This window comes from Glycine max, chromosome 18 (assembly GCF_000004515.6).
Source record: "Glycine max cultivar Williams 82 chromosome 18, Glycine_max_v4.0, whole genome shotgun sequence".
In the NCBI taxonomy this organism is placed as follows: domain Eukaryota; kingdom Viridiplantae; phylum Streptophyta; class Magnoliopsida; order Fabales; family Fabaceae; genus Glycine; species Glycine max.
This window is the reverse complement of record NC_038254.2, coordinates 1,666,571-1,682,044: the sequence shown is the minus strand read 5'-3', so window position 1 is coordinate 1,682,044 and position 15,474 is coordinate 1,666,571. Positions and strand designations below refer to the sequence as shown.

General features: G+C 31.3%; 3 protein-coding genes across 3 annotated transcripts; all 3 read right to left on the bottom strand.

The window, feature by feature from the left end:
- Positions 1-161: 161 nt before the first annotated feature.
- PDH1 (prephenate dehydrogenase 1) lies at positions 162-2,449 on the bottom strand. The gene is made up of 6 exons (NM_001317596.2): positions 2,155-2,449; positions 1,628-1,952; positions 859-941; positions 700-769; positions 539-613; positions 162-435 (listed from the first exon to the last, which is right to left on the bottom strand). Exons 1-6 carry the CDS (start codon positions 2,319-2,321, stop codon positions 340-342), a joined length of 816 nt encoding a protein of 271 aa, NP_001304525.1. The 5' UTR covers positions 2,322-2,449; the 3' UTR covers positions 162-339.
- Positions 2,450-8,357: 5,908 nt separating this feature from the next.
- LOC100779700 (cation/H(+) antiporter 15) lies at positions 8,358-12,182 on the bottom strand. The gene is made up of 3 exons (XM_003552781.5): positions 11,552-12,182; positions 10,220-11,218; positions 8,358-9,752 (listed from the first exon to the last, which is right to left on the bottom strand). The coding sequence occupies exons 1-3, from the start codon at positions 11,759-11,761 to the stop codon at positions 8,514-8,516; spliced, it is 2,448 nt and encodes an 815-aa protein (XP_003552829.1). The 5' UTR covers positions 11,762-12,182; the 3' UTR covers positions 8,358-8,513.
- A 623-nt stretch (positions 12,183-12,805) lies between these two features.
- On the bottom strand, positions 12,806-13,595 carry LOC100779174 (copper transport protein CCH). Its single transcript, XM_003552780.5, has 3 exons — positions 13,315-13,595; positions 13,158-13,233; positions 12,806-13,077 (listed from the first exon to the last, which is right to left on the bottom strand). The coding sequence occupies exons 1-3, from the start codon at positions 13,321-13,323 to the stop codon at positions 12,938-12,940; spliced, it is 225 nt and encodes a 74-aa protein (XP_003552828.1). The 5' UTR covers positions 13,324-13,595; the 3' UTR covers positions 12,806-12,937.
- Between the last annotated feature and the right edge of the window lie 1,879 nt (positions 13,596-15,474).

The window sequence follows — 15,474 nt, the reverse complement described above, 5'->3', positions numbered from 1 at the left end:
TATTTGTTTAGAATTGAAGAGGTAGTTGAGATTTGGATTAAAATGAAGGGAATTCATTCAGAGAACCAAACTGTGGAGTTATTATATGGTTTTAGGCATTGGCGACTAAATGTCTGTTTTTTTTTTCTTTTCTCTAACTTTATGAAATTACAAAGAATCTGCTCGGAACAAGAACGTGGAACATTTTTATCGCATGTGATTGAACATATACCAGTCTCTTTGGTTTATTAATTGAACTTCAATTTTGGTAAAAGGAAACTGAAATAAGAGTAATTTATAATTGGAACTGCAGGAGGATATTTGAGAGTTAGAGAAAATATCTTGTAAAATAAATATGCATCAACTTTCAGTTCTTTTATGACCCTGCTCCCCATTCGTCCTTTGTATCATCAGCGTTTCTTTGACTTTGTGCAAGGCATGTTCAAGGTTTTCCAGCTGCATATTTTTCACAATTCATGAGTCTATCTTGGGGTACTTGGTTCAGTGCTTTAAAATGGAATTTAAAAGTAAATAAGCATTTCGTTGGCAGTTCCATTACCTCTTGTCTGGCGAATCTGTTATACACGAATAATCCACTATACAAATCAAAACTATTTCTCATCATCGTCTCCTTCTGCAAGTAACTTTTCCATATGATACATAACCACATATAAAGGAATTTTTTTAGAGAAAGTAGGGGAAATGTTAACAACTCTTTACCAATTTAACAAGTGTCTCGAAGCCCTTAGTGTCAATAGGTGTGGATTGAATATCCATTTCTCCCAGTGTCCTGATCAAGAAGCAGCCAAAAGTTACATCTAGTGAGCATTTATATTAGTGCTTCTCAATGGTTTATTAGATATGTAGGAAGCTGCATACCTGCCAATTGTGTGAGTGATAAATTGGCTCTTAGCAGCTGCTCTGTCATGTTCCTCACAGGACATCTGTACCATCTTGCAACCCTGCGTAATACAAAAGTAACAAAACACAGTGAAATAGATGTACCCCGGATGAATCATAAATGTAAGGCATTCACAACTGATTTTTGTGATTCTTTTGTAAACCAAGCAACAATGGTCCAAACTTATGAAGAATTAGTTCAAACTCAGTCCAGGGGAGAATTGAAGATTGAATTGTTTAATATGCATTTGTTTTCAATAATGACGTTGAGGTTCTATAACCTTGGCTGTAGGATTGTATGCTTAGATTCTTTCAATTTGGACTTGGCCTAGCTTAACCTCACAAAATCAACGTGTTGATATTTCTCAATACACCCTCTCACGGTCCACATTATTGGGTTTTGTGTGTAGGTAATATGATAAGTGACCTATTAATAGATCCAAGATAACCTTTGATACTTTGTAAGTTTAAATTTAGGCCTAACTCAAATCAACAAATAACTTATAAGGGTAAGGTGATGGTAATCCTTACCTCTGTTAGATGTGGGACTGAGACTTTACATTTTTTACAACATAGATTTATCTTGTATCTTGATTTATCAAATGCAAACGTCTGAAGTTACTTAGCTTCCACCCTCTCTGTTTCTTTCTTCTTGATTAACATAATTAAACTGGCCCAATAAAAAAAAAAAAAAATGATTCTTTCTTCTTTCGTGATTGATGGGTATTGACAAAGGATATTAACCTACCTCAGTAGCAAAAATTTGGATGAAATTAGAGCAGATAACTTCGTCTCTTATCCGAACTTTGTCATACATGAAAGTGTGATCTGTCCATCCATTCTTGGCAGTCTGAGGACCAAACATTGGGTGCGTGCAGAGTATGTCCGAATCCTCTGGCAACTCTCGCAGTAGAAGCTCTCTTGGGTGCTCTTTGACAGAAAGAACATCAACAAAGAGCGTTGGTCGCTTCAGGGAGGTGAGTGGCATTGACCCGACAACCTCGGATAGCGATAATATCGATGTGCACAACACTATGACATCTATGTCTGCGGTAAGGAATGCGCTGACATCCCTGCGTAATGTTTGACATACGGAACATGAAATGTCTTAGAATTTGCCTTTAGACTTTAACTTCACAAAATCAGCTCGTAAGTGAAAAATTGTTCTCTATTTATATACACTATTTTGACTATATCACTGATCCACGTGGGATTTCCAGCAAAATGGTGCAAGTGTGTATGTATTTATGCATGGTTTGGTTTGGTTTGACTTACCTGAAAAAATGGATGCCCATTTGGAGACAAAGTTCAGAGTAATCAGATCGAGAAGTTGCTGTGAGAGTGTGGCCTTGTTTTATCATTGTCTTGGCCAGAAACTGGCCAAAGTTGCCGAATCCAACTATGCCAATTTTGAGGCTTTGGGAAGAGGATGAGGTTGACATGATTGAGAAACAAATTGTGATGGTTTCAGGAAAACAACAGTATCAGAGGATTTTCCCTGCCAATTTGGTTGAAACTTGAATGTAACGAGGCCTATTTAATGCTTCTATGTCCATTGCCATACACGTCTGCATCAGATTCAAGGCTAAGGCTATTAATAATTTAATAGTTTGTCTATTCATTTATTTTTTATTTGAACTTTTATGCTCTAACTCAGCAACTTTTTAAATTAGCATCTTAATTCTTAAGATTCCTCACACGTTTCTTGTTTTAGAAAAAGAAAAGGAAAAAAATGCAATTATCTTCTACGATATTTACATGAACAGAACTGGAATAGCTGCTATGAGTTTTTCACTAAAGTATTTATAATAAATGTAGTTAAAAATTAAAAATGGTAATTAGAGAACAAGTTAATATGTTTTTGAAAGAGAAAACTAACATCTTGATTATTGAAAGTATAACAAATTAGTGACATTTCCCTATGTTTTCTTATAACCTCTAACTTTTTCTAAAAGCTAATCATTTAACTGTTTTTGCGTACGCATTTATCTCAACCTAACTGACGTTAAAGAAACCTTCCTTTTGTTGCTTGTGTCTTAGAATATGTTTTTTTTTTCTTTCATTAAATGTGGTTTCAACGCTTCCAAACACACACGTTACGTGATGCGAAACATAAATTTGTTCTTAAAGCTAAATGAACAGAAGGTAACGAGGATGGCACAATATTAATTACAAATTAATTATTTAAAAGGGATTATCTTATGAAATTTTTTTACCAAGGCAGTTTTGCCACTTCGCTAAGATTGTCATGTGGATTAACAATTTTTCGTATTACATGAAATCATTTATAAATTTATATATATAAGAATAATTATCTTGAATGAGAATTTTTTTAAAACTATTCTTCAATGAATTTTTCTAATAATTTTTCAATAACAATATTTTTAAAAAAATTCTCAACCTTTCATCTCTTTCAATATATTTTTTTCATCTGTATTTTTAATATCAATAACTAAAAATAATTTTATATTATTATATAAATTATTCATTATAAATACAAATATAATTAATATATTTTAAAAAAATATTTATTATAAATTTTAATTATATATTTTAAATATTTAATCTCACAATTATATAATTGGTTAAAATACTAATTTTTCTTAGTTAAAAAGAAAAAAAAAATAGACTGACGCCCATGTAACATAGCACCCGGAGTGGTACTTAAAAAATTGTGAAGTTGGTTAAGCGCGTCCCGAATAAACACTTTTTAATTGTCATTTTTTAGGTAAGGAAGGTACACGTACACGTCTCAGACACGACAAGTCGACAACCAATATTGCTTCAACACTTTCTCGTCATTCTGAACTTTCTTCCGTCAAAATAAAAATTAGAGTCAACACCTAATTATATTAGATGCTACAAAAATCAACCCAAGTAATGTTTTTTTTCTGAGTCACGGATTTTTTTTTAGTAGAAACAATTCTTTTAGAATTGAATATGATGGTTATAGATGATAAAAAACTTTTAAGTATTTAATATAGTTATAAGTTAGGACTTTGAATATAAGACTTCAATAATTCCACAACACTTAATCTGACCATCATTCCCACCTAATTTAGTCTTTTGAGTAAAAATATGTTATCTAAAGTTATATATAAATAAAAATAACTAATTTCATATTAATTAAAAGGTTGGTTCATATCATTTAATTTTTTTTAATCTCAAAGGGAAAATAAAATTATTTTTACAATATCTTTCATGATGAATAAAAAAATTATTAAAATAAAATAAGATAAAATAAATTTATTTATATTTAAATCTAGCATTCAAGATTACTTTTTGGTTATATATGAGCCTACACAAAGTATTAAATAAGTTTATCTAATGAAAAATAGTGGTAATGAAACTTTTAAGATACTATGCATAATAACTTTAAAAAAATATTATGCATAATACTTTATAAAATTTATTAAGTGTGATATAATTTTGGAGATTTTTTTGCAAGTCTGACATGACAAAACTGACTGCATTGATTTCATAGTGCGCCTACACTGGGCTGGGCGTTGAAGGTGGCGCGACATCAGCTGGTGATATTTATATGTTTTTTTTTTTCTAGAAAAAAAAAAATAGGTTAACGCCATGTTGCATGCCACTAACTAAGTTGATGATTTAGGAAGTGTTACTTTGACTAATGCATCCCATGTCATATGGGTTTCAGACAAATTTTTCTTCTAAAAAATTGTATCGTGACATTAAAAATTTATGTAACGATTTTAGGATAACGTGACATAAAGTTCCTAATTTGATAAATGGTTAAAAAACAACACTTGTCTAATAATTAATTTGAAGTTGAGTACTAATTTAATTAAAATAACTATATATTTCTTGAGGTGAGTTTTAAGATGAGGGTCAAAAATGCCTATATGGAGTTAAAAATAATTGTTAGATATATTAATAAAATAAATGGGTGGTCATTATATGCGGAGAATGATTCAATTTTAGCCATTTATTTATTTGAATAATATATGAAACGGTTATTTTCAATCTCACATTTTGGTCCCTCACCTTATAATTTACCATATTTTTAAAAGCTTATTTAACTATACACAACACACCACCAGAGTGTAAGCTGTTTCATAAAAAATGATTGTTTCGGGCTTTCGGATCACAAGGCTTGTTTAGTATTCGGTAAGAAAGAAAGAAATAGGTGATAAATAAAGTGGATAGAAACATAAAAGAAAGGAATAAAGTAATGAAAATAAGTGAGAAGTAGAATAATGGAAACAGATAAGAAATAGAATGGATTCGATAGTATCTAGTTTAAGAGAAATAAGAAAAAATAAGAACAAGAAAAAAATTGCATTTTAATTTATTATTTGTACTGTATCGATGATTGGCACGAGATTATAAGTTTTTTTTTCGTGTTTACGTTGAAGGATTATATATCATACCATTTGTTTGTCAACCAACACGGAACTTTAAGTCTCTTGATGTTCAAAAGCACTTAAAACTAAGGAATTTTACATCATATTAGTCGTCTGTAGACTGATACAGGATTTTAAGCCTATATATCTAGCATTGATCGGTTGTCAATCAATATCACATTAATGATCGTTAAACCATTCATATAACCCCTTTGATTGTTCAAGAAATGTCTTTATGAATCCCCAGGATTGAGCCCAGAAGACAGGTGATACTAGTTTCAATTCATGTTTTTAGGATAGGTCTCGTAAACCTTAATCTACGTAAGACTTAGTTATAGAAACAATATTATGTCCCAAACACTTAATTAACTATGCTCGAAGTAAATGTTAGTTGTAAGTTGGTCTCTTTTTTTAGTGTTTACTTTCTTTATCAGTTTTCCTTTCATCAGTATAAAGATAATTTTGAGTAATACTCACCAGTTTTTTATTTCTTTCCTTCACATTTTATTTATACAAATCAACCTTTATTTTAAATATTTCCTCTCTTTTCTCTCAATTTCTACTCCATTTTAATTTTAACTTTAACAAACTGATGAGTGTAAATATACATTCTCTTAAAACTTTGTTATTTCCTTTTTGTGTGGAGCCTGTGAAAATATATTTAGTCAGAAAATGTTTTTTTTATAGACTATATGTATTTTTTATATGAGAAAACTTTACTTAAGTCAAATAAAATTATTACGAGTAAACAAATTATCTCTTAAAGTATTTAAATGAATTGCATATTCGATTCAATACTCGAATTTAAGATTATTAGTTACATTGGAACAACATCGCATAAGCTGATCCATACACTTGGTACTTATCATTTTGTATTTATTTTATGAATACTTATAATTTTGTAAAATAACTGATATACTTATTTTATGAAACAAATTTAACTGATATAGTTATATATAAATTATTTAAATTAGTTTTTAAAACCATATGATTATTTTTGTAAAAAAAAGTTACGTAATTTTTTTAAGAAAATCATGTGGCATGTGTGTATTTTAATTTTGACAATTCATAATAATATTTAAATTTTCTCACTCGTATAAAATGACCCTCTCTCTCTCTCTCTCTCTCTCTATATATATATATATATATATATATATATATATATATATATATATATATATATATATATATATATATATATATTAAGACTTAAACCTATTAACTTGTATATAAGTTTGGATTTATTAATTTATTTAGGGACAAATTTTTAAACTAAATTAAAAGGTTATATTATTATGTATACTAAAGAGACTTTTAAGTCAGACTTTTGAAAGTAGTCTATATCAACTATATAATATATATAAGCTAGAACCTTAATTATTATTAAAAAAAAAAATCAAACTCGTGTTTTATAAAGTCTAATCTAACTTAATCAAGTGTCACTATTATGAATTCTAAAGAGACTTGTAAGTCAGATTTTTGAAAGTGGTCTATATCAACTAAATAAATTAAGCTTGAACCTTAATTTTTTTTGAAAAAAAAAACAAATCAAATTCATGTTTTATAAAGATTAACCTAATCTAACTACCCAGTAAAAAGAAAAAAAAACAAATCTAACTTAATCCATTTTCGTTATTATTATGTATTTTAAAGAGACTTTTAAGTCAGTCTTTTAAATGTAGTCTATATCAACTAAATATATAAACTAAGCTCGAACCTTAAAAAACAAATCAAACTCATACATATTTTATAAAATCTAACCTAACCTAACTTAACCAATTTTCATCCTTCATCTTCACGTAGATTTCACACTTCCTCAACTTTTTTATTCTCACTATACCTGTATATATTTTTGTATCACTAAACTTCCATCTTATCCATTGTTTTTGCTTGATTTAGTTAAGGTTTATTAACTACAGTTTTGAAAGTGATTACAACATTTTTCTGATTTTATTTAACAAGTAATAATATATATATATATATATATATATATATATGTGTGTGTGTGTGTGTGTATAAATGGTTAGACATAATCAGTAGAGAAAATTATAATACCAATAAGATTGCCTTACGAATTTCGTCTTTTTGTATATAAATATATAACTTATAGAGAGAGAGAGAAAACTAAAAAAGTAAGAAATAGTTGGAAAATAAAGTATAATTTATTCTATTTTTTTTTTTGCCAATATAATTTATTCATTTTTTATTTGTCGAATCGGTATTATTCGACGAGAACGGTTTAGGTTCTGTTCAACGTGTACCCCTCAAGTTGTTGGAAAAAAAATGTGTACCCCTCAATTACAGCATGAAATGGTACAAAGTCGTAAGAATTTCTTTCTTTTATTTGACATGATGTTTGAATACGCACCATAAATTGGCACTTAAAATGGAGATGCTGTTTCCTGACGCCAATGTCTTTGTTTACATAATTTCTTGCTTTACCAAGAAATTCAGGTACTTTCTTTCCAAGTATCACCTTCCATGACCATTGCTTTATGGAAAGATTGGCTTGCTTCACCAACTTATTAGCACCTTCTAATAAATTACTTTTAGGTTTATATATATACACTGACTGTATTAAGGAATCCACCTTGTGAAGACGTGCAGTTTAAACCTTTCTGTGGATGAGCATTCAGAAATTATTTTTTGATTTGAGATTGTTATGTGTATATAATTTTTGTAAATTTACACAACATGTAGTTGAATTTTTTTAATTTACGAAAAGAATTAACATTACGTGTTACAAAGAGATTAATTGGAATTGTAAACATTTGATGATTCTGGATCATATTTTTTTCTTTCTGATTAGACTTGTAGCTTAAGGATTTTTTATCTGTATTTTATTTTTATCCTTGTTTTGATTTTTATTTTAGTAAAATTAAGGGGATTTCCTCATTACATGCCCGTAAGGTTGAATATCATGCAAAGTTGGGTAGGACAGACTTTGAACGTTCATAACTATTGTGCAGAACCAAACATGGTTTACTCATTTAGCCATTTATATTAAATAAAATCACATTTTTCCATTTATGCCTCTTCACACCTTTAAGGAAGTTAGTACCATTCCACTATTCAAGTATTTTTTTTAATTCAAAATTATTAAGTGAGGGCAATGTATTAGTATCAAGTACTAACCATATGTGATGATCAATTTTATTTTTTCATGGCTTTGTCGAAAGTAACATTATATTGTGGTTTTAAATGAAAATCTGTGATTTGCATGATATATATATCGACAAGGAAAATTCACTAAACACAGGAATCTATCTACATTTTGTCATATTTGTCCACTGAAATAGTACATGAAGGACTAAAGGTTTCATGAATTGGAACATCATGTAGGAGCTGATCTCTTTGATTAGGCACTGGAGTGGCATTCACATTATGTGTAACAAGCCTCCCTCTTATTCTCTGTTGTTGCACCACCAACAACGATGCCTTGGTCACAAAATCTGGTGATGCTAGCATGTCTCCAATGATCCCTAGCTCTTGACACTCACTCCATTCATCATGTCCCTGAAAAATAACACTCTCTGGATGCTCCCTTCCCACCATCACTAGATCAAAATAATCTATCAATCTTCTTATACATGTTGACATCTCTATCCCATCTTTCACCAATTCTTCCAGAATCTCAAACCTACGATTTCTGGCATTATAGTATCTATACTCATCTATAAGATCGCTGTCACGTTTTCTATCTTTAGAATTCTCCTCTCCAAATAGAAGGAACCTTACCACGGTTACATACACACATTCATGCCTAGCCATTCTAGTGGCATAGGCTAATGTCTCCATGTCATCTTGACCGCCAATGAAGAACACCACGACATAGAATGCTGCTCTAGCCATCAAGAGTGAAGGAGAAGGATTCAAGATGCTCCTATCAACTAGAATTCCCACCGAACATGGGGCCCTTTGGAGGACATTAATGTTCATGGTTTGGATGGTCCTATGAGAAATCTCAACGGTGCCATCAATTTCCCACCTCTTGTGGAATGGCAAGATCAAAATGTTGGATCCACTCTCTAATGAAATTCTACAAATATCATCATACATGGTTTCAAAGGTGGAGATTGAAGTGAAAGATTGAACAGATACATATCCTTCGTTCTGTTGTCCATATTGCCTCAATGCATTCTCAATGTGACTTGCGTTGCAAGACATTGAGCGCAGCTCATCATGGAGTTGGTTTTGGTTATCAACAAGAATAGGCCTGGCTCTTCCTTGAAGCTCCACTAGGACTAATGCTGTGACCCCAATCTTGCTCTCTCTGCTTGCATAGGATGCTTCTAAGAGGTTCAGGATTGTTGGGAGGTTTTCATTGTTGTGAATGCACACCATGACTCGGAGCTCCATATCTCGCCCAGTATGCTGAATTGTGCATCTTCTTCCGGTCTGATATTGTTCTGAAGGATCATATGTGTATTTTACGATTGGTGCTAGGATAGCGTTTACTACTACAATGGAGGCCACCATCAAAGCGAACTCTTGTTCCGATATTAACTACCATAGACAAGAGAACAAGTATTAGACTGTTAGTTAATCAACCGGGTAAAATGTGTTTTATTATGTCCCTCAATTAACCTTAGTCTTAATCCATATACTTTTTTGTTAACCATATTATTTGGTACGGAATATCATTAACTTTGCTGATAATCAATCTCTGTTGAAGAATCTGGCTGACCACCTCTAGTAGGGTTGTCCCTCCCAATTATATTTTTTTCATCTACAAGACTCGAATCTAAGATCCTGTTTAAGGGAATGAAGTCCAATACTACACTAACCAACGACTTGTTGTTTCATCCATATACTTTAAAAATGATAATTTCGGTATTCGGTATTCTTATTTTTATAATCAGTGAATCCCAGTGCCTTAAGACTAATTTTGACGACCTGAAACACATTTTTGGCATCAATTTGAAATTAAATTCACTAGTCTCAATCTCATATGCACATACATAGATACATACCTTGCTTCCAATCCACATATTGTACATGGTAAGCTCGGCTATACCCCTTCCATTTAGAAGGAGGCCAATGACACAACATTGTTTCATGGGTAGATTGTAAAAGTATCCTGGCAACATGACAGCACAAATCTTTACAACGAAAGCCACCATCAGTATGAGACCCACAATCCACAGAGATTGCAAGTCAATTTTGAAGATATCAGTTTGCAATCCATTAACAGCGAGGTAGATTGGATAAAGAAATCCCATACAGATTGTCTCCAATTTACTCAACAAAGCTGTTCCTATGGGTGGCCCTTCTGGAACAGCCAGGCCTAAAATTATTGGTCCCATAATAAAATGCTGTCCAATTAACTCACTGATAAATGCAGATAAGAGAACTAAGAGAAAGATGCAAACAACGCAGCTTTCATTAACCGAACCGCCACCTGAGTACTTTACCGTCCAAAGTATTGCTGGCCTCATCACAAATATAACAGCAAGAAAGAGTGCAACTACGGACAGAAGGAGGCCTGCTAGTGTCAGAAAGCTACCACTCTGATTCTGCAGTACAGCAAAAATGATCACTGTCAAGGTAAAGCCAGCTATATCAGCAAACATTGCTGCTGACATGGTTAAACGTCCCATATCAGTGTTAAGGACTTTGAGATCTTTCAAGAGCACTGCTATGCTAATGAATACAGTTAAGGTTTGTGAGAGAGCCATAAAGGGCAGTGCCTGTGCAAGGCTGCTGTCCATTGTAGCATATTTCCTCAACAGAATTGCTAGTCCAGTAGGGATTACCAATGTAAATGCGAACACAGAAATACCAACAGTGATGGCCAGCTTTTCAGTCTTCATCAATGTGGCAACATCCATTTTAACACACCATATGAAGAAGAAGAACATAAGGCCAAACGATGCAACTGTTTCAAGCACTACAGCACCCTTCACAGGAAATAAGGTTTGCCCCAGAATGTTTTTGTTCCCCAACATTGAGGGGCCAAACAGCACTCCACCCTGTTACCATGCATCATTTGTTAACAACACGCTATTTTTACATTATTGATACACAAATCACATTTTTACATTATTGGTGATAGGAGTGGTAGCAACACACACTATCACGAGAAATTATTACAGCTATCATAGTCCTGTCAATCTACAAGTGTCTTTCTTGTAAAATGCATAACCACCAAACTTTATAGTATTTAACAAATTTTAATCTATACTAAAAAATGTATTCAAAGGAGTGTTACTAATATTTCTGTAGATATTTAGAATTACATGGTCATAGAGCACTGATTCTAGTGACCATCATTAAACACCTTGTAAAATGTAGAGAAAGCTTACAAGAATCTGGGATACAAGGGAGGATTGACCTAGTGGCTTGAGACATGCGTCCATTATCTGTGTGACTATGGTCATCATAGAGACCTGCAGAAAGAGAAGACAAGTGGGGGATTCTAATGGGTTGCCTCGGTGCCAGACATCAAAGTGACCAAAACTGTGGGGATTTTGGCATACCAATGTCTTGTTTCCAATTTCAGATACAGCGGCCATATTTGTGAATCAATATCAAGGAGGAAAAAAAAAACCTTAGTTGTTCTTGTGCTTATTGTTAAAAAGTACTTTAATTTCCTTGAGAAAAACAAGAGGAAGGATAACAGTGCTCTAAACCCATGAAGAAGTATACACAAGAGAATAAGAGGTTGACCTTGTATTTTGCATTTGACATATTTAACGGTTTGCCTTCAAGTAAGGTGGCTATAGACTTGTAGCAAAGCCAGGAAATATTTATATCTATATTTATACAACTTGGGTGTGGAGGATACAAATCATATTAACTTGAGACCTTTTAGCAAATCCACAGAACTACGTAAATCGAAAAGCTATTGCCATACAAATGCATTGTGGTTAATGGTTAATATTGTCAATTATATATATATAATAGCGAACGCACGCAACATTTACTTTAGCTAGATTACAGGGACGACTCAAGGATAAGACCGTCACAAAAAAATAATTTTTTTGCTATCAGGCACCACGGTTCAGTAGTAACACTTCACGCTATTATACGTGAGAGAAAGAGGTAGCCAACAATTAATATTTTACTTGGTGTTGTTAGTGTTCACTTTTTTGCTTCTTTCAACTTTATCCGCACTTGTATAAATAATAAATCGATTATAACATTAAATAGATTTTAGTTTTTATGTGCTGTTAGTTTTTTATATTATCAATTAATTAAAAATTAGTTGGTAGGTATAACTTTTAAAGAGTAACAATTTTATTATAAAAAATAATTTACAAGTAAATATCAGTGTGAAAAAACTTTATAATATCGGTATATATAAATTAAATTTCCCAAATAAAAGACAAGACTTATATCCAGTTTAGTGTTGTTTTTAATCCAAATAGAAATTTCGTGTCAGTAATTTACATTATAAAATCTGTCAACAAAATTACATAATAAAAGTTACATTAAATGTAAGGATACATAGGTTAGTGAAATGAAACTTCAGAACAGCTAAAGAACTGCATAATCAATCAATCATCCAATGGTTCCCTAATCTCTCTTTTAAAATTAAATAAAGAAGAAAAAACATATATATCAAGTGTTGCAATTGAAATTCAAGAATAAAATTAAACTATTCACAATATATAGATTATTGAATTTCAGAGTACATAGTTTAGAAGGATATGTTTCGAGGGAAAAAAAGGGTCCTATCCTAAACAAGTTCACTTATTGGTTTGAGTATCTTCCCCGGCAGTTGCATTCTTGCCAATTTTTTGAAGGACTTTGATCACTTGATCTGTTGTCACGTTTCCCGTAACAATGACCTTGTTCAGCTTTGTGTCCACGTTATAAGTTTCAATATCTGCAAAGAACACAAATTTTAAACTAATTAACACAAAAAGTGATTATGTGTTATTGGTGTTGAGAAAATTAATTAAGAACCTTCAATTTTCTTGATGGCCTTGAGGATTTTCTTGATACAATCATCACAGTGCAAACCGACTTTCACTTCCACAACCTGATGATGGCATGCAACAAGAAAAGCCTTCTCAGTCTCATAGTTGCAAATAGAAAGCAAGAAATTAATAAAAAGCCTTACATTTGCCATGATTGAAAGCTGAAGAGGTGTGAGTAAAACTCTATGGTTTGGACAGAGATGAGAAGTGGAAGAGAAAGAAAAAAAGAAAAAAAAAAGAGAGAAGTGGGGTTCTAATGATTTACGAAACCGCGTGAAATGGAGCAAATACAAGACAGAATTGGATTCTTAACGTGAATTGTGGAAGCTTTTACTTTCTGTAAGAAATATTTCAAACAAAAGGTGAAACTTTAATCCTATTTTAAGGTTTGGGAGTTGTCTGGATTCCACTAATTAGCAAGTGAGGTCGGCAAGCATCATACTTCGCCTCAAAACAACATAGGAATATATAGCGAAACAATATAAATAAATCTTTATCTTCAATTATCATCAAATCAACTAAAGCGCGCAATGCTCTCTATTCAACCAATTTTTTGTTGGTTCTTTCACTGGAAAACAAAAGGCTTTGGGACTTCTTCTATTCAATGAATTAATAATTTGTAATTGTAGAAATCTTTCATTAATTCTCTTTTCTTGAAGTTTGCCTGTGTACTATCTTAATTTAGGTATTAATTCACTTTTACATTATATATCATAAAATTTATCTAGAACAGTGAAATGATCTTTTCATTTGTTTCAATTAGAATTTGAGTTATTTTCTTTGTTGATTGGTTTAGTTTAGTTTAGGACAACACTTACATATAATTCATAAGTATTGTTTTGTTATTTTTCAATTAGAATTGAAGTTTCATATAGTTAATATTTGAAATACAGGTCTACAATTGAGGAGGTGTTTGGTGGGGAAAAATTGAGTTTTATGAAACTTTTGAGATAAAAATGTTAGTTTCCCATGTTTGATATCCGTTAAAAATAAGATTCCTAGAGAACAATATTTTTAGGAAATGTTTTTTAACAAGTTTTTTCACGAACAAGAAAATTTTTCTCATTGTAGTAAACTTACTTTTTCAAGTTTAATTTTTCTTTTATTATAATAAAAATATCATATTACTTTTATTGATGTGATAAATAATTAATAAAAATATTATATAACTCTTTAATTTCTAGAAAATTTATCTATGGTCAACCAAACAGATTTTACTCGTTTCCAAAAAAAAATGATTCTTAGGATTCATGATTTCTAAACATAGGAAAAAAACTTCTCCCCTGCCATGAATGATTATGCATATTAACAAATTGAAACTTTAATTCTGAGTGAAAAACAATACCTAAAAAACCATATGTAAAATTTGTCCTTTAGTTTATCAATCATTTGAATTATATTAGTTTCCTTTTTGGATCTATAAATGAACCGTTAACATAAACATTTGTAACACTGACTATTTTCATGATGTTATGTTTTCATCATTTATCTGATATTTGAGTTAGCGACTCCCATTCACAAAAATTACCAAGGTCAATTATTAAAATGGATTCTTCTCCGGTATCATGTGATATTAATTGCTTCCTAATCGCCATTTACTTTATAAGAGATAAAAAAGCAAATTGGAGGAATTCTACCCAGTGTTGAGAAGTAATAGCATGAGAAAAGACAATATAGCACAACGTAAAAGGCCACCACACCCTAGTCTTCTCTAAATTCCCATTAGTAGGTCCTGATCGTCAACAAACATGATAGCATGCAAGCTTTCTATTTGTAAAACCAAAACCAAAAAGTGATTATCCATTTGTTATCACAAGCAATTATATGTTATAGTGGAATATTAGTAATCAACATCTTTCATATTTCATGAGGCAAATATCAGTTTGGGCTCGCAATGCTGCAAATGCAATTAATTCAGTAATCAGTCTTTACTTATCAGGTTAACTAAATACACAGTGTGATCCTATTAATTGACTCAAAGGCACAAGACATATAACACTGAATACAAACAAATATCAATTGTACTTGCCAGCTTATTATACTGATTGCAGCAACAACACCCAAAAACACTACATAAGGGCTTGTTTGGTTAAAAATCTTAATTAAGCACTTACTAATCGAGTGTTTATCATACATGCACTTATGTACAAGTTATTTCTATAAGTGAAGAGAAAATAATGTTAAACTGTTTTAATATAAGTTGTAAGCTATTTTCATAAGCTATCCAGAGCTTACTGAAATTAATGAGCTAAAAATAACTTATGAACTGATCATAAACTAATTTTATAAGCTTTCAGAAACAT

Coding starts and splice junctions, on each gene's coding strand:
- LOC100779700 (XM_003552781.5), bottom strand. CDS start 11,761: ATGGCCGCTGTATCTGAAATTGGAAACAAGACATTGGTATGCCAAAAT. Junction 11,219..11,551: donor CCCTTGTATCCCAGATTCTT/GTAAGCTTTCTC, acceptor GCATGGTAACAG/GGTGGAGTGCTGTTTGGCCC. Junction 9,753..10,219: donor ATATGTGGATTGGAAGCAAG/GTATGTATCTAT, acceptor TGTCTATGGTAG/TTAATATCGGAACAAGAGTT.
- PDH1 (NM_001317596.2), bottom strand. CDS start 2,321: ATGTCAACCTCATCCTCTTCCCAAAGCCTCAAAATTGGCATAGTTGGA. Junction 942..1,627: donor TCCAAATTTTTGCTACTGAG/GTAGGTTAATAT, acceptor TGTATTACGCAG/GGTTGCAAGATGGTACAGAT. Junction 436..538: donor ACAGATTCGCCAGACAAGAG/GTAATGGAACTG, acceptor AAAAATATGCAG/CTGGAAAACCTTGAACATGC.
- LOC100779174 (XM_003552780.5), bottom strand. Junction 13,078..13,157: donor GGCCATCAAGAAAATTGAAG/GTTCTTAATTAA, acceptor TGTTCTTTGCAG/ATATTGAAACTTATAACGTG.